Source organism: Melozone crissalis, unplaced genomic scaffold (genome assembly GCF_028551555.1).
Source record: "Melozone crissalis strain CALT ecotype California unplaced genomic scaffold, PUWL_Pcris_2 ptg000014l_1, whole genome shotgun sequence".
Taxonomy (NCBI): Eukaryota; Metazoa; Chordata; class Aves; order Passeriformes; family Passerellidae; genus Melozone; species Melozone crissalis.
The window spans coordinates 2,642,415-2,666,403 of NW_026535792.1; the positions used below are offsets into that span (position 1 = coordinate 2,642,415).

Sequence of the window (23,989 nt, forward strand, 5' to 3'; positions counted from 1 at the left end):
CCACTGCTGGGTGGGCACCCCGTTTGTCCCAGACCAGGTAAAGCCAAAAAGCATCCCCAACACTCATTGTCTGTTCACTGTATCTCCCCTTTTCAACACTCAGCAGCATCTATTTCAGATCCAGACCCCGGGTGAACCCCTAACAGTGACAGTGCTGTGCTGGGATGCGGTGCCCACGCCAGGACGTGGTACCCACACCGTGCCCTGTCCAACCACCAGCAGCAACCACCCCAGCATTGCCACAGGTTTCTGTTTACCATCACCTTATTAAGGGATTATTCAGGCTGCGGTTTCCTCGCGCGTCCGATCTGTTTGTGCTCGCGGCCGGTGGCTCGCTGCCATCCCCTGAGCTGCACGCCGGGCTATATAAGCGCCCTCGCTGCCTCGGCGGCGGGCGGCTCGCACACAGCCCGGCTCCGCTCGGCGCAGGGGAGGTGTCGGGAAGCCGCAGCTCTCTCTTCTTCCCAGCCGGCTGCAAATCCCTGCACACGCAGCTGACAAGCCCTCGTCTCGCCCGCGGATCTCAGCTCGGCTGGCGGCTCTGTGGCGAAAAGACAGGACTCTCCTTAAGTGGGGTTTTTATGGCTTTTTAGGTAAGAGAAAAAAACCCCAATCCTGCTGTTTTCACTTCTGTGGCAGATAGTGGTTATAGAATTCTTTTGTGTTAAGGCGACGTAATTAAGAGTAGCTGTGATTGAAGGTGAGGTGGAAATTAATTACTGGGCAGATGACGGCACAGAGGCTGAAAAACATGGATGGGGATGCAGTTCCCTGCGTCCCGCTTCTCCCTTCCTCGTCCCAGGAACGGGCTTGGGGAAGGGTTACGGGACAGCTGGAGCGGGGCTCTGGGAGCTCTGCTCACGTGGGGCTGTTTCATCTCCCGCGGCTCTGTCCCACACTGGCTCGCACAGCCAGACAGGGGACACAGCTCAAACCCTCCCTGCTGCCAAAACCCGGCCGCTTGAACCCCCCTTTTTCAGCATCGTGTGTCTGGGTACGGAGGGATGTATCCCAATCCCAAACCCAGTGCTGAACAAGTTGCAGTCAGCTCCAAAAATAGTTGCCAAGTGGGAAACAGGATTAATTTTTTCCTGGTTATTGTCTGGCTGAGAGTTCATGACCCCACCGTAAGCCCACAAAACACCGCTCATGTGTTGCTTGTTATTTTTGCTTGACTGGGATTTGCTGAGCCATAATCAAAGTATTTCCTAGTCCCACATTCCCTGGTCCCAGAGGGGATGGTTAGTACCACTTACAGATAAGTGTTCTCGCCAGTGACTGCTCTTTGTCAGCCCCATTTTATGGGTAAACTGAGGCACCAAACGACTAGGGCAATATTTTCCCCTCCTCCCAATTCATTAATTTTGGGTGCATAAAATAAAGCACCTGGAATTCCAGCTGGTGTCACTAGGGATAACACCAGCTTCACAGGTACTTTTCAGAAATTAAATACCCAAATACTTGATGCTCTAGGGCAAAGGGACTCACTGAAAACAAAATCTGAAGTGGCTGAGCTGGTGAAGAATGACACAAAACCCGTCCCACATTTGTGCCTGTGGGAAAAGGAAAATATTGAGCTTCTTGCTACATTTGCAGGAAAGACTTGGCTTGTGCATGGGTTTTTCTGCTTTCAGAAGTGCTCAGGAACCTTCCCTCTCCTCACACTCTGGGATGTAGTGGGATAAGATGCTATCCTCACACTATGCCCAGTTTGCAGGCAGAGGGATGGAGGCATGGGGCTGTCCCTGCTCCTGTGGGGAGCAGATCTGGGTGCTGGGGGGCCTCCAGAGCTGTGTGGGCTGTGAGAGATCCCTGCAGAAGTAGTTAAGCTGTTCCTAGGCATGTTAAGGAGATGCTGTTACAAAGCAGGGCTCTGCAAAATAGATTTGGGCTCAGATGTGATGGTGAGAAGCAGGGGGGATGCAAGCACAGATGTGGAGCCCCTGCTGCTCCCCACTGGGGAGGTAAATGAAGAGCTGCTGGGGGTGGGTGAACAGGGGGTATAAGTGCCCCTGTGGCATGTTCTGGAGTGGTTCAGCCTGGGAGAAGCTCCCCAAAAGCAGCAGGATCTGGGTGAGCTTTGACACAGTTGGGCTTGTCTCTGCAGGACTGGGGAAAGCGTGGGACGGCTGCGGAAACTCCAGGAATCCCCTGGTCACCTCTGGACACAGCGATGGTCACCATGAAAGGCTGGATCCTCCTCCTCCTCTGGGGAGCCACGTCTGTTTTAGGTGAAGGTTAAACGTTTCCATTCTGGTCTCTGCTCTGTCCCCTGCCCACGCCAGTGCAGGCATGTCTGTTGGCAGCCGCTGAGGCAGCAGCCGCAGCCCGACATCGATGCCGGGCGCTGCCCTGGGTCACTGCGGCGTTCGCCCGGCCAGACAACTTCCACACAAGGACTGGCTCCCATCCAGCCCCCAGGGCTTGAGCAAAGCCTGTCTGCAACTCAGTGAGCCTCTGGTTGGCCAGGGATGAGCTCCCCAGCCCACTAATCATGCTAGGATCACCCCTGCCTGCTGTCTCTGAGATCCCATAGTGTCCAGTCTGCACCCAGAGGAGGACAGGGGCAGAGCTGGGCACAGGGGAGAGCTGGTGCTGGGGCTTAGCTTCCCAATTCCCAGCAAGCACCCCAGGAACCAGCCAGGGCCATCAGCTCCCCTCACCTCAGGCATGCAGGTGGCCAGCAAGTTCAGAAACCAGCCCTTGTCCCATAAAAACAACCAACATTATCCACTTTGGATTAAATTTTTTTTGCACATGGACAGGAGGGACATATTTTATCTCTCCAGCTATAAAAAGATTAGTTGATCTGAGCTGCTCCAACACAGGAAGTACAAAAAAGTTTTTCTGGGTGATAAGGGAAATAGAAAATTTGTATCATATCTGAGCTGCAGTGATGCTGTGGGACATATCCATTATGTCCCTATCTTGGTATCTCCTGCACTGCATCCTACAGGAGCTCTAACCAGACACAGTCCAATGGGAAAGCTGTAATATTGAGCCTAAGGATGTCCAATTCCTTGAATCTAATTTATTCTTTCATTTATTGACCCTTAGGACAAAGGATTCTGAAACCAGCCCTCAGCAGGATCCAGATAGGACAGAGAACCTTCAGCCCGCTGGTAATGCTCAGCTTGGAGAGTAAGTTAATTCCCATCTTGGGTGGATTTTCCTCACTGGACAATTTTCCCAACAATTTACAACTAACCAGTATTATTTGAGTAGAAGAGGACATTTAGGGTTAGAATCACTCTATGATTCTATGATTTAGGCAATGGAATAAATGTTAATCATCCATGACCTCCTGTAGGCTTTTGGCTATCACTGACACATGCTGTTGGCTCCTCTCCTGGAAAAGGGAAGGTCAACGTGTGACCACAGCCCCAGCTCCTGCGGGAGGCACGCGCAGGCTGGGAGGGTGAGAGGAGCCCAGGGATGGGCCAGCACACGCTCTGACCTGCCCCTACCCTGCCCAGCCTGTCCCCACCCCCTGGGTGGTTTGTGACACCATTCCTTCAGAATTAAAGCCTGGGGGGAATTAATTAACCTGCAGAGCCCACTCTGCTCATTAATCCCTGGGAGATGCCCCGACCTCTCATCTTTACTGTCCAGAACCAAGAATTTAAATTTCAGCAGGCTGAAATTTAAAGGGCTGGCCATGCTGGTCATGCTGAAGGATTTGGGGATTTTCCCATCCTTTTGCCTAACTCCCAGCAGCTCTCTTAGCCACTGGGAAGAATCAAAGCACCAAAACTATGAACACTGAGAGGTCCCTTCCACTTGCTGAGAGGTATTTTTTTGAAGCCCACTGGCAAAATAGTTTTCCCCTGAAAGTGGATGGCACAAGGCAGTGATACTGGGGCTGGCTCCCTGGCTGGCAAACCCTGCCTGAATCTCCCCTCTGCCCACAGGTACGAGGAGCAGCTCTCGCCGGGGAGACCCCACCTTCACCTACGTCAGACGCAGTGCGTTCCTGCCCACCAGTGCCACGGGCCAGCCCTGTCCCTTCCCACATCCCCACCAATGCTCCATCCCTCAGCTTCTCCCTCATCCTCCATGTTCTGCTTTTTCTGCTGTCAAAACGCTACTTAGATAATGCCCGGGATTCCCCTGCTCATTTCCTATCATCAGCAGCCCTGCAGATTAAAGCAGCTGATCCCAAACAAGCTTAGGATCTTGCTGAGATCCCGCTTTAATCTGTTGCACATTCAGTTTTTGCTTGGGGCAAGCACAAATAGGCATTCATCCACAGGATGTGATCTCGTCCCCAAGCCCACCTCCTCCTGCATGCCTCAAATTGCTAAATAAGTCATGGATCCCACTACTTGGTATGCTGAACTAGAGATGCTGATGTGCCAACAGATTAAAACCCTGCCCATTTAAGTGCTCCCAGACATGACATTCCCATATCTGCTCTCATTTAAAGGGTCTTTTCCACCCACCTGCTTTTATAAGCCAGGATTGTTTTCAAACACCCATTCACAATTTGAACAGTCCAGCCCTGTGCCTGTCTGCCTTTCTAGGAAACAAATCAACCTGCTCCATTACAAACTGTGTGGAAGAAGAGGTATGGGAGATGACATAGCACACGTCTCCAAGAAACTTCATTTTTAGAAACTTTGGTCACTAGTGCATCCTCATAAACATTATTAGAACACTGTCATTTTTAAAAAAGCCCAAACCACAGACTTGGAGTGGATCTCATCCATTCAAAGTAGCTTAAATTAATAACATCTAGTAGCCTGTTTAAAGAAATTCCTTTAAAAATATAACCTCATATTAAACTCCCAATGTGTTTTGCAAATTTTCTGTTTTACCAATCAGCTGCCTCCTGACATGTTCAGCCTGCTCGGTAGCATCTTAAGCTTTTGGTTTGCACTCAGTAAAAGTGGTGCTCACAATAGGACACACGTTGCCCCTATAGAAAACATATGCTGAAATTTGGTTAAAGACATTCAACATGATCATACCAACAATTTTATCCTTTTTTTGTAACTATTTAATCATTTTGCCTTCTATTTAAACATTTAACCACATTTGAAACAGACAAGTGCTGTCCCCCAAACAACATTCAAACGAGAATGTGTGTTTGATTTCCTTAAGCCAAAGTTATTCAACACTAAGCATGAGCTGCCTGCACTTTGCTCCCCCTGGGTTTATCTTAATCATCCTGAATTTGGAAGCCTGCAGGGAATTAAGCCAGAAGCCTTCAGACGCCTTCTCATGCTTTAATTCCCAGCTCCCTGAACATGCTCTGAGTTTGTTTAATCCATGTGGTATGTAATATCCAAATGTATAGTCTGAGCTCTGTAGAAGCTGCTAAAACCCAACTGCCCGTTTTTGGGCAGCTCTATGTGTAATGTGTCTCTCAGTAACACACCACTGATGTTATTCAAGGTCCACTGGTGCAAGATTCAAAAAGGTTTTTGTCTCCATGGTCGAAATGGAGCGAGTGCTCAGCCAAGTGTGGCCAAACCGGGGTGCAGAAGCGCACCAGATCCTGCCTGGCTGAGCCTCTCTGGGGCGTGCACTGTAATGAAGCAACTGAGGAAGGGCGGCTCTGCATTGGACATGTTTGCTCAGGTGCTCCTCTAAACTCACTCATGGGCAGGGGAGGATGTCGTGGTCTCACCACTGCCCAGGTGTTGAACTCCCTTTGCTGTCATTTTACCATCTTTCTCTCCTCTGACAGAATTTAGTGATTTCCAAGCAGGGTTGGACAGTGCAAAGAGCAGAGCAGGGTGACTTTATAGCCAAACAGAAAGATAACAGGGATTCACAATATCTTGGGGATATAGAAAAAAATCCCATTAATCTTTTTATAACAGCAGCACTCAAGGTAGAGTCAGTGACTGCAGACAGCTGTCTCCATAAAACCCCCAGGAAAGAGATGATTCAGGAATATCAAATTGCCATAGTCCCTGCTGAAGGGGCTTGTAATTAATTTTATTATTCTTATAATCTCCTTTTAACTAAATAATTCTGAAAAAATTCTCAAAATATGTTTTGTGCAGAAAAGTTGTTTCAGGTTTTCTCTGGTTTCTTACATTTATTTTCATCTTTGAAATATCAGATAGTTCCTGTACAGGGATGCTCTGTGATTGTAAAAGTAATGACCTGAGCCTTGAGAAACGACAGATGATTATTTAGGATTAATAACTATAGGTAAATGAGACTAGAATAGTACTTGTAAGCCCAAATGTTAAACCTGTTGGGTAATGCTCACTTGGCAATTATCCCACATTCTGCCCAAGCCAGGATATCATTGAATAAGGGAAGACAGCTTTTGGGATAGACCAAAATCACAACTTCTGAGCATACACTGGTAACAGAAACCTAGAAAGTTTATGACATTGAATTTGTAATCTTGCCAGGGTTGAGCTAAGAGCTCACATGCTGATCTGGATTCAAATTCCCCTGAAATTCAGCCCTTTGGGGAAGGTAAATAACAGTTCCTAGCTGTAATTATATCCACGTGGCTGCTTTCTACTAATTGTCAGGTTCAAAATGACATCGTCCCTGCCTTTCTAATGCACAGCTGTGGGTAATCAGGAAAAATATGTTTTGGATACAATTTACTCCTTATGAAGTACTTGCCTTATTGCATCTAAATGAAAAGCAGATGCAAGAACACGCTGTGAGTGTTCTGGGAACTTGGGGCTATTTTTTGACCTGTCTGCTTCTCCTCCAGCCTGCAACATCACCTGCCCCATGGGCCATGTCAACGCTGACTGTGACACGTGCATGTGTGAGGATGCCACGCTGCATGGGAAGGTGTCTCTTGAGGATGGGTCACCTGCTGCCGATGCCCGGGTCTACCTGCAAGCCAAGAAACTCAAGCTGTTGACAATGGCTGATAACAGAGGCATGTTTAGGATCCCAGGGGTTTGTCCTGATGGCAAAAACACCCTTAAAATAAAGAAAGCCAAATATGCAACAGCGACTGTCACCGTGCCCGAGAGCAACCGGAGAAACCTGGCGATCCAAGTGCAGCTGCACCGATCAGGTAGCCCCAAAGAGGGGGGAGCAGGAAGCCTTACGCAGGCACCAGAAATAAACTGTGGTTTTATGAGAGGAAGAGTAATGAGATGACATTTTCCTTCTCCTGCAGGCAAACCCTATGTTTTCAGGAGCCCTGAGGACAAAGCCAGGAGAGTGGGACAGAGTGTGTCACTCTGCTGTGATGCCCGAGGGAGCCCAGCTCCCGACCGCTACCTCTGGTAAGGAGCTTGAATTTGATCTGCCAGAAGTCTTAGCTATCCCATGGATGCCAGTTTTATTTCCTTACAATCTCCATAAATTGGGGGTTTAGTTATAAAACAGTTAAATGCACTGAGAACTGATGGCTGCAAGTGATCCTCTTCCTTAAGATGGCACAGCAATGTCATCTGCTGAGGGATTCACTGGAAAAATACACAAAGAGTTTAAAAAACTCATCAGACACAACTGGCAGCTCTGCCTCCCTGCCGGCTGTCCAGCAATCACAGTACTGCCAAAAGTAGGGGGAAAATTTTTAGGTGATGCCACCTAGCCAAACTAAAACCTCAGGGAAACTGAGGCAGGAAATCTGGCAAAATCCACATAGTAGGATGCAGGATTAGGCCATTGCTGTGCCCCAGCCAGATGGTCAGTTTCTGTCCCTTAACTGTTCCTGGCAGGTACCACAATGGCTCACTGCTGGATCCCTCGTTGTACAAATATAAAAACAACCTGATTCTGAAGAACCTGAAGAGAGAACAGTCAGGAGAGTATTTCTGCAAGGCCAGCAGTGCTGGGGGGTCAGCAAAGTCCCAAGTTGCCAAGCTGGCTGTCATAGGTAAGAGAAAATGTGCCTGGTGTTCTCCAAGCAGCTGGGGAGGTGTTGGTGTGCAGGAACCAGAAACTGTTATACATCTGGTAAAGAAAAGCCACAGGAAAAATTCTTGAGGTTTATGTCACTCATCTGTTTGCAGATAAGCTTTAGTGAGCTGGTTATGAACCAGACGCTCCCTACAAACCAGAGCTCTGGCTTGCAGGTGGCCTATCAACCTCAACCTGCTCCTGTCAGGAGATTTCTCATTGTACTTGCTGCCTGACATGGGAACATTTCTGCTTGTTTAGGGTTGTTTTTAAAGTCTTGGGATATATTCTAGTCTTGCCATAGTCAAAAAGCCAGGCAGCAGCAGAGCATGTAGCTGAGACTAACGAAAGTTGATAAGCAGGAGCAGGGAGGATTCTGCAAACAGCTCTTAATCAGGGTCCTACAGCTAAAGTTGAGCTACTTGCTTCACTGAAATGAGTTAACCAGTTCACCAAAATCCTGCAAAAACCTCACTGCTTTTAGAAGCAATGTTTAGCTCTGAGGTTTCAGACAACATAATGATAACTGTACAATTATTTCATGCTGCTCATTAAGAAATCCTATTCAACAGGAAGACAAGAGGCAGCCTGTGACTCCCAACCCCAAAGCCACCTCATCCGACTTCCTCACGATTGCTTCCAAAAAGCAACAAACTCCTTCTATTACGACGTGGGCAAGTGCCCAGCAAAGACCTGTGTGGGGAAGCTGGATAAGGGACTTCGGTGTAAGGACAATGTCTCCTACTGTTGTGGGGTATCCAAGATGGAAACCAGGGACATCTCCTGCGATGGCTACACGCTCCCCACTAAAGTCATCGTTGAATGCGGTTGCAAAATATGCACCGAGACCAAAATAATGGTTCGAGGCAGAGCCACAGCAGCAGATAATGGTGAGCCACTGAGGTTTGGCCACATCTACATGGGGAACAAGAGAGTGAGTATGACTGGCTACAAGGGAACCTTCTCCATCCACGTCCCAGCAGATATGGAGAGACTGGTTCTAACTTTTGTGGACCGGCTGCAGAAGTTTGTAAACACAACAAAAGTTCTGCCCTTCAAGGAAAATGGAGGTGCTGTATTTCATGAGATCAAGCTACTGAGAAAGAAAGCCCCTGTTACACTGGAATCCACCGAAACCAATGTGATTTCTTTGGGGGAAATGGAAGAAGATGATCCAATTGCTGAATTAGAAATTCCTCCCAATGCATTTTATAGGAAAAATGGAGAGGTCTACAGTGGCAAAGTGAAAGCCAGTGTGACATTTCTGGACCCAAGAAACATCTCTACAGCCCCTGTGACACAAAGTGACCTGAACTTTGTAGATGAGGAAGGAGATGTATTTCCGCTCCGCACGTACGGCATGTTTTCTGTGGACTTCACAGATGAACGTGGCACTGAGTCCCTCAATGCAGAAAAGGTGAAGGTTCATTTGGATGCTGCTCAGGTCAAGATGCCAGAGCATGTGCAAGAGATGAAGCTTTGGTCCCTGAACCCAGAGACAGGGTTATGGGAGGAAGAAGGGGACTTCAACCTTGAGAAAAGCACACGGCGCAAAAGGGAGGAGAGAACCTTTTTGGTTGGGAACATGGAGATCAAAGAGAGGCGTCTTTTTAACCTGGATGTCCCTGAGAGCAGACGGTGCTACGTCAAAGTACGAGCCTACAGAAGTGAGCGATTTCTGCAAAGTGAGCAGATCCAAGGGGTTGTGATTTCTATTATAAACTTGGAGCCAGAACCAGGGTTCTCCTCCAACCCCAGAGCATGGGGCCGTTTTGACAGCGTAGTCACTGGTCCCAATGGCGCCTGTGTGCCCGCCTTCTGCGATGAGCAAAACCCCGAAGCCTACGGAGCTTACATCTTGGCAAGCCTGGGGGGTGAAGAGCTCGAAGCTGTGCCCTCTGCTCCCAAACTCAACCCTGCTGCTATTGGGGTCCCACAGCCATACCTCAACAAGCTTAACTACAGGAGGACAGACCATGAGGACCCCAACATCAAGAAAACAGCATTCAGCATTAACATGGCCAAGCCAAGCCCTAATTCCCCAGAAGAGAACAATGGCCCTATTTATGCCTATGAAAACCTCAGTGAATGCGAGGAAGCTCCACACAGTGCTGCTCACTTCAGGTTTTATAGGATAGAAGGAGACCGGTATGACTTCAATACTGTTCCCTTCAATGAAGATGACCTCATGAGCTGGACTGATGACTACCTGGCATGGTGGCCCAAGCCCATGGAATTCAGAGCATGCTACATTAAAGTAAAAATAAACGGACCCCAAGAAGTGAATGTAAGATCTCGTAACATGGGTGGGACACACCCACGCACCATCGGCCAGCTGTACGGCATCCGGGACGTGCGCAGCATCCGCGACCCTCAGCAGCGGGACGTGTCGGCAGCCTGCCTGGAGTTCAAGTGCAGCGGAATGCTCTTCGACCAGGACCGCGTGGACCGCACGCTCGTCAAAGTGATCCCACAAGGCAACTGCCGCCGAGTGAGCGTCAACAGCATGCTCCACGAGTACCTGGTGAACCACCTCCCCATGGCCACCAACAACGACACCAGCGAGTACACAATGCTGGCACCTCTTGACCCGCTGGGACACAACTACGGCATCTACACAGTCACTGATCAAGACCCGAGGATCGCCAAGGAAATTGCCCTGGGCAGGTGTTTTGATGGCACGTCTGATGGCACATCCAGAATCATGAAGAGCGATGTCGGCATTGGGTTGACTTTCACCTGTTCAGAGAGGAGCACGACAGAGCAAAGCATCTTCCAGTCTCAGAGGAACTTGGGCCAACAGTCTCCAAGGGACCCGGGCCGGCAGTCTCCAAGGGACCCGAGCCGGCAGTCTCCAGGGGACCCAGGCCGGCAGTCTCCAAGGGACCCGGGCCGGCAGCCTCCGAGGGACCCGGGCCGGCAGTCTCCGAGGGACTCAGGCCAGCAGTCTTTGGGGGACTTGGGCTGGCAGTCTCCACGGGACTCGGGCCGGCAGTCTCCGAGGGACTGGAGCCAGCAGACTCCGAGGGACTCGGGCCAGCAGTCCATCCTGGTTCTGCCAGGGCAAAGCCCTGTGTACCAGAGGCCACCGGCAAGCCGCCATAACAACCAAGCCAGGATCCCGATGACGGGTCAACGTCCCACCTACTAGAGCTGTGTAGGAGCATTGGTAAAGTCACTCATGTTCAATTAAATATGATTTGAAAGTAACATCAACCTGCTAAATAACGTAATTGAAGGCTGGTAGGTGTCATTATTTATGAGACATAATTAAGGTGCCATTTTTTTCCCCCACTTGAAAGAAAAGACGTAAGGCGAGAACTGGGGGCCAGCAGAGGTAGTGAGTTTGTGTCTTATTAAATGCATCCATAAAAATCTTCTTTCTGCCTGACATTAAACAGCTTCACATGATAGCCTAAAGAGAAGACTAAACATATGATTCAGTTAAGTCATGTACATAAAACGTTCTTCTGTTCTGCATCTGCAGACTTTGCCAGCCCAAGTACCTGTACAGTAGTTGGTAACATGAAAAGGAATAAACTGATTTCCTCATACTGAATTCAACTGCAAGGTTTCGTACTTGAAATGTAAGTATTTTATTTATTTCTAGCTTGTTTTAGAATGACTGTATTCAAGCTAAACTACTGGCAGCTGCACTTCTAAGAACTCACATGCTCAATAGCACAGAGAAGCCATTTGGATTTGTAGGCTCCACATAGATACAGATAACTTTTCTCTTGCTTCTTGCATTGTTTGACAAGAAAATCTATGCTCTTTGATAGGGTAGGTTAATAAAAAAAGTAATTTTGTAACTTTGACAATGTGTGTCACTTTTGTGTTTGAAATGCCCAAGTAAATAAACCACAAGTAGAGCTGAGCAAAGAATAACCTGCAGGATTTCATCTTTCTGTTCACAAACAGGTCACAACTTTATGAGACTGACGCTGGATATGTGTGAGGGGTTTTGTGGATGCCTGGTTCTCCTGCAGCTCCAGGGTTTGTCCATGACATGCTGCAGTCAGGGAATCTCTCCCCAGCTTGACAAGTGGAGAGTCAGCAATGGTTCTGGGAGAATCAGAGCAGCAGGTCTGGGCAGGGATGAATTAAGGAGTGGCACAAGACAGAGGGAAAGGAGGGCTGGGAATTTGTGCTTTAAGGATGACAGGAAACCAGGCAATGTAGAGCAGTGCTGGGTGGAGATAGGGAGAAGATGGGCTTCCCTCCACACTCAGCAGCAGTGAGCATAAGGAGCTGGCAAGAAGCTGCTCTTAGCTGAAGGTACAGCTGGCCACAGAAGGGGTCAGTGATCCCTCTCCAAGGGACCTATTAAATTGTCCTTTCCACCCCTACCCTTCCTAGAGTGAAATCAAGGACCTCACAGCATGGAAGACACCTTGTGTTTACAGGCAAACACTGGCAATAAAATTTTGGGGTGCAGACAAACCAGCAAGTCTCTGACACCAAAACTCCCACCAAGAGAGATAATAAAAAGGTGGCAGTGCAATTGGATGCAAACTGGAATTCAAACACATGCTCCAACACGGATTTCCCATTCCTACCTAATCCCCTCCTATGGATATGAAACCAGTTCTAGGCCTATGCTGCCATACCCACTCCCATCAAGAGCATCAGGAATATTTCAACAGTGTTTAGCAAGCTTGTTCTCAGGTTCAACACAGGACAGGCTGAATTATGCTTTAACAGGTTAAAAAAAAACCTTAATAATCCACCCTTTTATGCAAATTGACAGTTATCAACGAAAAGTAGAAAAGGAAGAGCTGTGGAATACTCTGGCACATCCTCTTCATACCAATGAATTTAGACTCAGTGTGTTTTCTTTTGTGTCTAGTCTGCTGCAAGGGCTTGGCAGGAGCTGGAGCCAAGGCGGCCAGTGGGGAGCATTAGCTTGGACCTTCCCACAGAGCTCTTGGCTTGTGCAGGGAAATGTCTCTTCCCTCTGCTCCCCTCCTCCTCTGCAGACAGACAGCCAAATCCCAAACTTTGTTTCATCACTTTGAAAGTGAAGTAACACAAATGACTTCTACAGACAAACCCAAGAGATAAATGGATGAAAGCAGGCTGAGGATCTGATCCCTGTGCTGCATGTGGGCTTGCCAGTCAAACACAGCAGACTACAGAGCTCTTCCTTCTGGGGAGAAAAGTGTGTTTAACAGCACTGAAATAGTCACGGCCCTACAGCCTGGAACAGCCAGAAGCTCTCCAAGTTTCCCCAAACTGTCCCCCTCTGCAGCTTAGCACTGACTTGGAGGAACAAACTAATCTGTGCACTCACTGAGTCCCTGAGCTCTCCCAGGAGGCTTCTGGCAGACTGTGCTGGACACGGAGCAAGACAGAGGTTTCCATCACGGGTGCTTAAGCACTACCAACAGAAAACAACCATGACATAACCACCACTCAGTGCTAACACTTCACTGTTACTGATGAGCCACCATCCCAAATACACTAAAAAAGTTTACATAGGAGCAAAGCTACTGCAGGGTCCTGGCATCTGCTACTCACACAAATTTTATGCTACAGTTCAGTGTCAGTTCTGACTCCTCCAGCTTGTGTTTATGGTCAGTGTATGGCTGTGTCCCTTCTGCAGCCTGAAACCCAACGTACATTCCCACATATCAGAGAGCATCAGCTGGAGGAATGCAGCAAGGCTGGGACTCAGCTCCTCCCTTGGCCTTAGCCTTTGGACCACCAACCTTGAGGAACAGGCTGAAGAAGGAGACCTGGCTCCTCAACATCAGCAGGTTTGTGGCTAATGGCAAAGCATCTCCCATTAAGGTCACTTAGTTTCCAATCCAGAGATAAATCCAGTGACCTATCCCTCCTGTTTTTGAAGGAAACTATTGCTTCCCAGAAGCCATCAGGACACTAGCAGATAGGATAAACAAAAGGAGAGAGATTCTTGTCTGGCCTCAACCAGCAAATTATTGGGGGATTTTGCAAACAACTTTATAAAAAGGCTCAAGTACTTCTCTGATTAGTCACTTATACTTTTTATTTATTTGTAATGTATTCAGAAAACAGGAATAAAGAGGTTTCCTAGGAAGCAGGGGGAGTAGTAAGGTTGCGGAACATGAAACAGATGCATCTAACCGTGAGTCACCGGCATCCTAGGAAATATCACTCCCTCTACTAACATTTATTTGAAATCCATGATGAAATCATCCCTATCCAACACCAGAGCCCTTCTGGTGCCCAAATATTTTGCAGTTCTGCCAGTAATTTGGTCTCAGTGATGTTAAACTGAGCCATAGTGGACATTGGGTCTGTCAATACCTCTGTTGCTTTCCCTCTCTCCTCTGAGAGGAGGACAGCTGTTTTATTTTCCTAAGATCCCATTCCAATGGCCAGGGTAGCTGTACTCAACCCCATCAGTGGTACGGGGGATCGAATCACTGTGCACTGTGTCTGTGTTCCAGAGTCAACCCTGACATGCTATTCCACAGCTCATCAGTGAATGCCCTATTTTTGTTCTGTCTGTTCTGCAAAAATAATCAGATTTTCATTACTTACTGAGTTAAATCCCTGCAGAGCCAGGTGAAAGCAAAGTTTCCAAAGAGACATTTTGGCTAACAGCTGCCTGGGGAACACCAGTTCCATTTAAAACTTCTCTACCATGCCAAAAATAGCATGCCGAAGACTTTCTCCATAAAAAAATAAATTAATCTTACCTTCTTTGTCTCCATAAAATAACTTGGGTAAAGTTGTGTATATTCAGAGCTAGGACATTAGCTATTAAACAACTCAGAATGGCCTTATCTTTTATAACCTCTCACACAGAAAGCAAAAGAAGCCTTATAGCAAACTCTGCACAGATCAAAAGATTAAATTACAAGTACATGGGATCCTGGCTGAAATATGGTTTAGACATTATTCACTATTAAACAACTAACTGAAGGCATTCTGTACCAGATTTTCACCATCTTCTGTCCAGCTGTCCTTGGTTTTCACCCAAAAGGGATGCAGCGAGCTCCATCTACAGGGATTCTGGGCACATGCCACCTCAAACTTCCCAAAACACAGGCAAACTCTTCCTGTTGCTTTATGCTTTAGTGAGAGCCAGATTAGCGTCTGCCAGCAATAGGTCTCACACCGGACGTGACCTAAAACTGAGGATGAGAGATACACAAAGGAGTTAAAAGAATTTTCCTCATGGCACTGCTAGGAAGCAGCTATTGATTTAACACTTTGGTTATCTAAAAGACTTTAACCTGGACTATTCTGTCTGAACTTTTGTCACTGTATTCTTTCTGTGGGAGTCATGCCTCGCTGTTCATTTTGTTCAGGTTATAATGAACAAGAACTAATTTTCCAGTGCCTGAGGACCTGAAACATCTGAAAAGTTGGATCCTGAAACACTGAAATTGTTGAGTCCCAGTTAAGTAACACTTAAGTCCAAAACTCTTAATCATTAGTGCTTAAAATTATCTCTAAATTGTGGTGGTGGGGTTTTGCCATACACTGAGGTAGCAAGCCCCAGAAAACTCTCCAAACCACCCACTATCCCCACAAACCCACAGAAAACTCACTGACCCACCCACCCTTCTAGTGGCATAAAGCAATTACTAACATTTCCAGACTGATCTGAACAGAATAAAAACAAAGTGACTCCACAACTTGCACTTGCAAAAGGTAGCAGGGAGCAAAACACAAAAATACATAATTTTCTTGGAAGCAAACTTGCCAGATTTAGAATTTCTGCAGCACAAACTGCAGAGTCTGCGGTCAGGAACAACAGGAATTCTCTACAGGAGCCTGACTTCCACCTTGCTGTTGTTTCCAGTTTTTGACTCTGATTCATAGGCTTGGATTTCTTGGAGGACCATGTGTTTTGGAAAACCTGTCAGAGGCAATTAATTGATGATCTAATGGCAGTAGAAGAAAAATACTGCAGCAGCTGCTTTAACAGATGCTTCTTCAGAAACATTTTAATCCTTGTGATATGACATTTTTCTAGATTTTTTGCTTTTACTTCAGTAGAACTCAGAAAAAGGAGGAAAAAATTAGCAAATACTAGAAGAGCTCCTAAGATACAGCCAGTCTTTGCTCTGCTGCTATGCTCAGTGCTATATTACCTCTTCTAAGACAAGAAAGTGTAAGAATCAAAAGTTTTGGGGTTCTTGACATGAAATATTTCTTGTATATGCCATTAAGCAAAGACAGATTGAGGAAAATCTTGGATTAGATTAACTCCACATCAGGTGAAAACCTCTCCCACCAGAAAGTGAAATAGCAGAACAAAAACTTTCTGGATGGAGGGCACAAAAATTTTAAATGAGATGTATCTGAGGACATGAAAACAGAAAGGAGAGGGAAGAAAATTGTGAGGGACAGGGAAAGGTTCTCTTATGTTCCCAGCTAAGTTATTCACCTCAATGCAGGGATACAAAGTGAATTTTAGGATTCACAAGAATATCAAACTACAGTCTAAGTCCCAGTGAGCATTAAAAAAGCTCACTGGATTTTAGTATTTCCAGATTAAAGTAATTGTCCAAAACTTACACCTGAAGAAAATTATACCAAAGTCCTCAAAAAAACCCCCTGAAAATATTGTATAAAAATAAATTTATTTCTCAACAGTGGAAACAGGGATTTATTCAATATCTACAGCACTCATGGAGATTCTCTTCCTTAATGGGGAAAGAGAACAAGTATCTTCAGGAACCCACCATGAAAACATGTAGATGACAATAAGATCAAACACTATGGGAAGAAATCCCCTTATTAAGTTGACTGTTATAGTTGGGCTTTGAAATATTTTATATTAACTTACAGACATTAAAGAAATACATTTATTGCTTTATATCCTGTGCCAATATTCCCCTCTCTTTCAGAGTCTTTTTTGCCATGCTAAGTTTGAGTGTTTGAAATCTGCATTCCTGATGAACTGTTCTTGGATTCTGCTGGAACCAAGAGTGCATATATCCATTGTAGAAGTCAACTGCTGTAAGCTTCTTCTTTAAAACAACTGTTTTGATTCCAACCCAGCCTTCCTAAAAACAAAAACAAACAAAAAAAGCAGTAAGCTTCTTGTTTAAAGCTATCTTTAGCTCCCATAGGCTGGCTCACAGAATACATTTTATTCAATGTTAACAGGCTAACAAGTCCAATTCTTGCTTGCAAATGTGCAAAGCCTGTTAATGGAAATTAAAAGTTTAAGGTGTCAAATAAAACATCTGGTGCTGATCTAAACTAGCACAGAGACTAACAATGGATAATTAAGACAAAAGTTATGCACCACACAAATACTAAAAATCTCATCTTTAGGGCAGTGAATATAAAACAAATGGGGAAAGCCTACCTTGCAGCGAGCTATCAATGTTTGGGACATTTTATGGAACAACACTGAACCAGGAACAACTTCACAGTCATTTTGTATTTGATCTAAAAGCAAAGAAAGATCATCCTGCATTTTTATGCCAAAAAGTACAGAAAATTTTTGAACCACTTCTGTTCCTTTGAAGCTTGATAACCATCTTGAGTCACTATTTTGCTGAAAAATATTTTATTGTATTCTGTGTTTTATTATAACCAAATGATCAGAAACAATCAGAACAGTCATTCTCTGGCACTACTCCATATCTGATCCATGAACACTCACTAAGCCCTGATCATTCACACACCTTGGCCCACATGGCACTCAGATTCTTAAAGAAAATGGTTTAAAAATTTTAATAATTTAAGAGTAAATACCAGAAAAACCAGGGATATTATCCACTTCCACAAAATCCAGAAGTTTAATGGTAGTACCCTTCCAGAGTGTCTGCAAAGGAAACTGGAAGAAGAAACAAATGACACATTCAGAATGTTTTCACATTTCCAGGCTATTTTTTCCTCAGGCAAAATACCTGTGATAATAACATTAAGGGAAAATTTAGCTTTATGTTTAGATAGGAGATTTTCCTTATCAGACTCAGTTTTCCTTACCCTACCTCAACTCAAACCATTATCCTATGCAGAAATGAGTTAAGCAATTAGCTACAACAGCTCTTCACTGGCTGTCTGCTGTTTACTGCCATGCAGAGCTCTCACTGCAGCATTCCAAACCTCCTCAAATACATCAGAAAAAATCTCAGAGCTAAGGAAACAATGTAAAATTTTTGAGCTGATTTCACACTTGGGATCGAGCCCATGAAAATTCTCCTGCACATTAATTTCACCTCTAGTGACAAACTACCAGGACTTTCAAAAACAAGCTAAAATAACTAAAATTGAGGTATAGTGATTAGTTAAAATATCTACATTAAACTCAGCCATGCTACAGGACAGAAAAGGGTTGCAAAAAATCCAGTCTCACCATACTCCCTATTGCACGATGCAGCTGAATTATCTGTGCAGCTGTTTGCTCTTCCCATTTTATACAACTCTTCGCTATAGAGATTTTAGGAGCTGTGGGGAAAAGAGAAATTAGCGGACTTCTTAATTTGCTTTGCATCTTTTAGCAAACAGCTGTACTACTTTATCCTGTTTTAAACCTCATTTTTTCCTGACCAATAGTGGGTCTACCATCCAGCCAAGGCAGCTCAGGCAAAAACTGGAGAAAATATTTTGTAAACACCTCAATTTGGATTATTTTTTATTCCCAGTTGTTCTCTTTATTTACCCATTGCACCGCAAACTTACATCATGCTTATAAGTACAGTTCTAACCCTTCTGTCTGCATTACAGCAATGAAAAATAACAAACTCAGATCTTGTGACATCAATAGTGATTTTGACATTGTACAAGTAACTGGAAAAGAAGTCTGAAGAACTCTGAAGCATTTTTCTCCTGTATGACATTTTTAAGCCAGTGAAGGCCGTGAAGAGAGCATATTGAGAAATTCATCTAAAAAAATATAACCCAGTATGGCAGAAAACTTCAATTTTCCTGCTGATCAAAGAAGAAATGAACAAGTCACATGAAAAACAATGTGTACCTACCAAATGTTACTCCTTCTTTTGGCTGCTCTTTTTTATTTTTTAAACTTTCAGGCAAGTTCTTCAAAACTGCTAACAGCTGCAAAATTAAATTTTGTACAGAGTATTAGTCAAGCTAAGTTTAATCAATAATAAACAAAGTAAAACTTAATTTTTCAAGAGTGAAACTGTCCTGTGAGCTTCTAGAAAATTGGCTCAGTATATTCAGAAAATGTGTATCCTTGACACAGAGAGAGTAACGACATTCTTCCCACTGAATCACAATGAAAAAACGCAATTATTTTTTTATGGATGATCTCTTCTCTGATATTAATTCCAGAAGAGAACAAAAGCTGATTATTCAAATAAAAAAGCAGATATTAATTTAAAGAACCTGCACTGTTTCCACAGACAGCATTTGGGTTCTTCACTGAACAGAAACACAACAGCAACACAGAGGACTGACACTGACGCCTGACCACAGACCACTGAGCTCTCCTCTCAGCAAAGTCATCACAAACATCAAGTTTCACATCATCCTCCTCCTAAAGCTGAAGCCAGCTCAGAACAAGATTAGCAAGAATTCTGTTTGCACACATTAAAAGCAAAAGTACCAGTCAGAAGTGACACAGCAGGCAGGACTTTACCATGTCAGCCCCCATCTTTGCCAACATCCCTTCCAGCTCCTGTGCCGTGCAGCGGGGAGGAACAGCAACCTCTTCTTGCTTAATAATTGGACCTACATCAAACCTGCAAGGCAGAAAACACACAACCTTACTGGAGAAGCTGAAGCTTAATTAGCAGCTCAAAACTCTGCATTCAATACATTAGCTCAGTTACTAATTATCCTTTTTTATCCCCTCTAAAACTATTTTCAGATGTCATTTCACATCATCAAATGTTTGGTTCACAAGACAACACAAGGAAGAGAATACCAATCTTGGCAGCAAGATTAGACTGATATGAACACACAATTTACAGTTCAGAACATGAGATCTAAGAAGAAACAACATGAAATACTTAAGATGAAATTTGCTTCACACTTTCCTGGGATCTATTATTAGACAAGCATCTCAGAAAGAAAAGGTAACCAAATAATGTATTTTCACAAGCCTTTTAAGCTAGAGCTCGGGCTGAAAATAAAACATATAATCTTCCTCATGCCTAGACAAGTAATTTCTTGTCTTCTGTCCACTTACAGGATGTTACAGGGGACTCTGAAGTCTGAAAACCGTTCTGTCCTGTCATACCAAGCCTATTGATAAAGCTGTGTGACTGTTCTCTGTCTGTTTCTTGTGACAGTGCTAAAAATTAGAGAACAGGCCTGAAGTGCAAATTGCACACTTATTAAAATACTGTAATTGTGGCAAATGTCATATAGCTAGATGAACATTTTTAAGTGTTTCAAACCTTAATTACATACGTGAAAAAAATTGTGGTTATGTAGAATGAGTCAAATAATGACTTCAGCAGTGATTATTTAAAGCCCTGAGAGGCAACAGCAACAGTGAGTTGTCTGCAAAGGACACCAAACCCACCTTTTTGGTCTTATTTCCATAATTGTCACCCCAGTCACCTTATCACCATGAAGCACTGTGTGGACTATGGGTGCAGGACCACGCCATCGTGGGAGACAGCTGGGATGGACATTCAGCACCCCACTGGAATGAAATATTCACAGGTTAGAACAGGAATGGTACCTGAAACATACGTAAATGGAGTGCAACATATATTACAGTGAACTACTATCTGCTCATATGTTCTCATGTGTTACTGGCTTAAATACGCACCTGAAGGAAAATTCACACTATATAAACAGTTTATCAGCGAACACAGAAAGAGATGTGAGGAATAAAGGCAAATGTTCTGCTGAATATTTGCATAAATTTACACCCATGTGTCAAAGAACACTGAATTTCACCATGACAGCAATAAGGCTCAGGCTAAGCATATGAACCCAGGGAAGCTGACCTCACCTACTGCAAGTCACAGATGCTGCCTCAAAAGGAGAGTGCAGCTTTGCTAACAAAGCAGTGACAGATGTCTTGTCCACACACTTACTATGGGAACTGCAGAATGAGCTCCTCGCTTAGAAGACGTCCAAAAGATGCCACCACACCCACATCAAACTGCCCCGCGGGTCCCGTGTGCGGCCACTCGTGCACAGGCAGCTGGAGCTCCCTGGCACAGCTCCTGACGGGCAGGTCCCGGGCCAGGCGGGAGGGCAGGGTCACCACCTCCAGCCGGGACACGAGCGACTCCTCGCTGGGCTCCCTGGGGTGGACAAGGTGTTGAAGGCGTCGCGCAGGCAGACTGAGGCGAGGGCTGGGTCACCTCCACCCCTCGCTGTGCCCCTGTGCCAATTCCCTCACTCCATTATTCCGGTCCCTGTACCCACGCTCAGGTTCCTTCCCCGTCCCTTCTCTGCCATCCTCCCTGCCCAACCCATGGTCCCTCCCGCGCGACTCCACCTCATCCCTCAATAACCTCTGAGCCTCATCACCAGCCGTCATCTCCCATCCCTCGATGCCCACCCCTCTCTCACCCTCCCCAGCCCCGGCCGTGACCCCTCAGGCTCCGCGCCCCTCAGGGTCCATCTCCCCCCTCAGGCTCCTCCCTCACGTCCCCGTTTCCCGTGTCCCCTCTGCCCCTCTCTGCCAGCCCTGTCTCCCCTCAGAGCCCTCTTCCCCGTGCCCGGGCGGTACCCGGCGGCCCGCAGGGCTCGCAGGGTGGTCACGGCGAAGCGGTCGGTGCCGAAGAACAGGACCCGCCATGGCGGCCCCGCCGCCCTCACGCCCTCGCGGCAGGCGCGCAGCAGCCGGGCCCGCATCGCGGGGCTCCCGCCGCGCGCGCCGATGACGCAGCGGGACCCGCCCCGCGGCCGGGCCGCCCTCAGCGCTGAGGCGGCGCCGCCGTAGTCATAAAATCACAGAATTATCAGCGAACCTGAGTTGGAAGGGACCCAAAGGGATCATCGAATCCAACCTATAGCCCTGGTCAAGACACCCCAATAATCCCATCCGGTGCCTCATAGCGTTGTCCGAACGCTTCTTGAACTCTGGCAGCCTTGGGGTCGTGACCATTCCTTGGGGAGCCCCTTCCAGTGCCCGACCAACCTCTGAAAACCTTTTCCTGACATCCAGCCTAATTCTCCCCTGACTCATCTTTATGTCGTTCCCTCGGGTCTCATGTCGCTGGTCATGAGAGTGAAGAGAGCAGTGTCTGCCCCTCGGGGGGATGTTGCAGACCACAATGAGGTCTCTCAGTCTCTTCCAAGCTGGAGAAAACAAGTGTCCTCATGCACTCCTCATACAGCTTCCCTTCCACACCCTTCCCCATCCTCCTGGCTCCTTTGGACGCTCTCTAAGAGCAAAGTGCCTTCACATTAGCCTGGAGAAGACTGACAGGGGATCTCGTTAATGCATAAAAATATCCTAGGGTGCTAAGATGCTAGTGCAAGGGTCTTTTGGGTGGTGCTCAGCAGCAGGATGAGGAGCAATAAATTATATTGTCCATTAATTAAAACACGAGAAGTTCCATCTCAACATGAGGAAGATCTTTATGTTGAGGGTGACAGAGCACTGGGACAGCTGCCCAGAGAGGGTGTGGAGTTCCAAACCCTGGACACGTCCAGCTGTGTCCATGCTCCGCATGACCCTCCCTTGGAAGGAGGTTGGACTGGGTGATCTCCAGAGATCCCTTCCAACCCTAACAATTCCCTGATCTTGGTGTGGGGTGGTGGAAGCCGTCAGGGCTGCCCTGACAGCTCCAGCTGCAGTGTCGATGATCCTGAGTGGTGTCACCCATGGGCCCTTAACCCTGACCAGGAATTGTCCATGCTGCCTCAGTGCAAAGATAATGCAGAAAAACGTCAGGGACTGGAAGGGGTGTTGACCCCAAAGCCACTGATCTGGCTCTGACAGCATTTGAAAAACAGAGTTCAGTTTCTGACTCCACGGACAGCTTCATTTTAACAGTGACAGTAACTCAGAGAATGTTTTCTTGTAAACTATGGGGTCAGAATCACCACTTAAAGAACTGTCTCCTCCCATAACGTTAGTATGAAAATATTTTATCATTCTGCTAAGTACATTCTTTCCCCCCATGGGAAGATGGATTATTTGTGTAGCTTTTCATGTAAATCACATACACAAATTCCCTGCTCATCTAAATCACAGTCTGTCCTACAATCTTTGACACTAGGAATTTCTGCAGCATGAAGTGTGAGAATCTGTAAATGTCCTATATGCCTGGGGAAATATGTAAATTATTTGGAAAATTGATGGCAGAATTTTATGTCGGATACATGAGGGAAGGATCCATTAAAAAAGTGAAATTTTGTACTGCACTAAGCAGTGTTGTATGTGTTCCTTCCCTTTTTCATGTCTGTTTGCCCATCATTAGGGTTTTCTTCTCTCAGACATTGAAGATGCCATTGTCTCCTGTGGTAATAAGAAGAAAAGAATGAAAAATTGCTGTTACAAGTTAAATAAAAGAGTCAGGCCATCCTAACTGGGGTGCTTACATTCCTGTACCCTGAGAAAAGGAGAATATGCTACCAAATACTGAGGTAATTTCCTAATCAGTATGGAAAAATCAAATGCTCAAAAAACCTTACAATTCTCTGTTAACTGGGAAGTTCCATGAAAATACTTAGTTTAGTCAAAGGCAGTACACGTCAACTCTAGTCACCTCATCTTAGTGCATAAACGAAAGGTTATAGTTAAAATAAAATATAAACAAGAGGCCAGCGAGGATGAAGGAATGGCTTGTGCTTGAGAAGAGATTAAAGCTCCCAGCTTGGTTCATGTTGGAAAGTGGCTTGGAAAGAAGGGAAGGTGAACAGTCTGACTTATCACAAACAGGGAACAATTCGTCATTGCACAATAACTAAGTGATTACAGACACTCATGGCTGTCAGGCCCCAAACATGAGGAGTGCTGTTCAGCACAGAGTGTAATTTCAGGCCTTATCTCAGATGGTGAAAAATTTGACCTTGTGATATCTCAGATGCTGAAAAATACTCATGGTTTCCAGAGGCAGCGAGGGAGATTGCTGGAAGAAAGGCTGGAAGGAGATGTCCTGTGTGGTGATCACAAATACCAGTTTTCTGAGGTCTTGGGTGAAGCCCTGGATTTGTCACCAGCACTTCAGAAAGGCCAGGGATGTACGTGTATGCCTGGATTGCCCAAAAGATGTGAGTTTGAACCCAGAATCCAACTGCTGCTCAGTGTTAA

General features: G+C 45.9%; 2 protein-coding genes across 2 annotated transcripts; one reads left to right on the top strand and one right to left on the bottom strand.

Annotated features, from left to right (window-relative positions):
• The first annotated feature begins 530 nt into the window (after positions 1-530).
• CILP (cartilage intermediate layer protein) lies at positions 531-11,690 on the top strand. Its single transcript, XM_054273081.1, has 9 exons — positions 531-593; positions 2,108-2,231; positions 3,058-3,141; positions 3,912-3,965; positions 5,398-5,583; positions 6,692-7,006; positions 7,112-7,220; positions 7,659-7,816; positions 8,412-11,690. The coding sequence occupies exons 2-9, from the start codon at positions 2,174-2,176 to the stop codon at positions 10,988-10,990; spliced, it is 3,543 nt and encodes a 1,180-aa protein (XP_054129056.1). The 5' UTR covers positions 531-593; positions 2,108-2,173; the 3' UTR covers positions 10,991-11,690.
• A 4,077-nt stretch (positions 11,691-15,767) lies between these two features.
• MTFMT (mitochondrial methionyl-tRNA formyltransferase) lies at positions 15,768-21,587 on the bottom strand. The gene is made up of 9 exons (XM_054273085.1): positions 21,458-21,587; positions 20,814-21,026; positions 20,291-20,413; positions 19,400-19,502; positions 18,777-18,852; positions 18,152-18,243; positions 17,548-17,629; positions 17,156-17,238; positions 15,768-16,847 (listed from the first exon to the last, which is right to left on the bottom strand). Exons 1-9 carry the CDS (start codon positions 21,580-21,582, stop codon positions 16,647-16,649), a joined length of 1,098 nt encoding a protein of 365 aa, XP_054129060.1. The 5' UTR covers positions 21,583-21,587; the 3' UTR covers positions 15,768-16,646.
• Between the last annotated feature and the right edge of the window lie 2,402 nt (positions 21,588-23,989).

Coding starts and splice junctions, on each gene's coding strand:
- CILP (XM_054273081.1), top strand. CDS start 2,174: ATGGTCACCATGAAAGGCTGGATCCTCCTCCTCCTCTGGGGAGCCACG. Junction 2,232..3,057: donor GGGAGCCACGTCTGTTTTAG/GTGAAGGTTAAA, acceptor ATTGACCCTTAG/GACAAAGGATTCTGAAACCA. Junction 3,142..3,911: donor GGTAATGCTCAGCTTGGAGA/GTAAGTTAATTC, acceptor CTCTGCCCACAG/GTACGAGGAGCAGCTCTCGC.
- MTFMT (XM_054273085.1), bottom strand. CDS start 21,582: ATGCGGGCCCGGCTGCTGCGCGCCTGCCGCGAGGGCGTGAGGGCGGCG. Junction 17,630..18,151: donor ATCGTGCAATAGGGAGTATG/GTGAGACTGGAT, acceptor TTCTTCTTCCAG/TTTCCTTTGCAGACACTCTG. Junction 16,848..17,155: donor CATTGATAGCTCGCTGCAAG/GTAGGCTTTCCC, acceptor TTTTGTTTTTAG/GAAGGCTGGGTTGGAATCAA.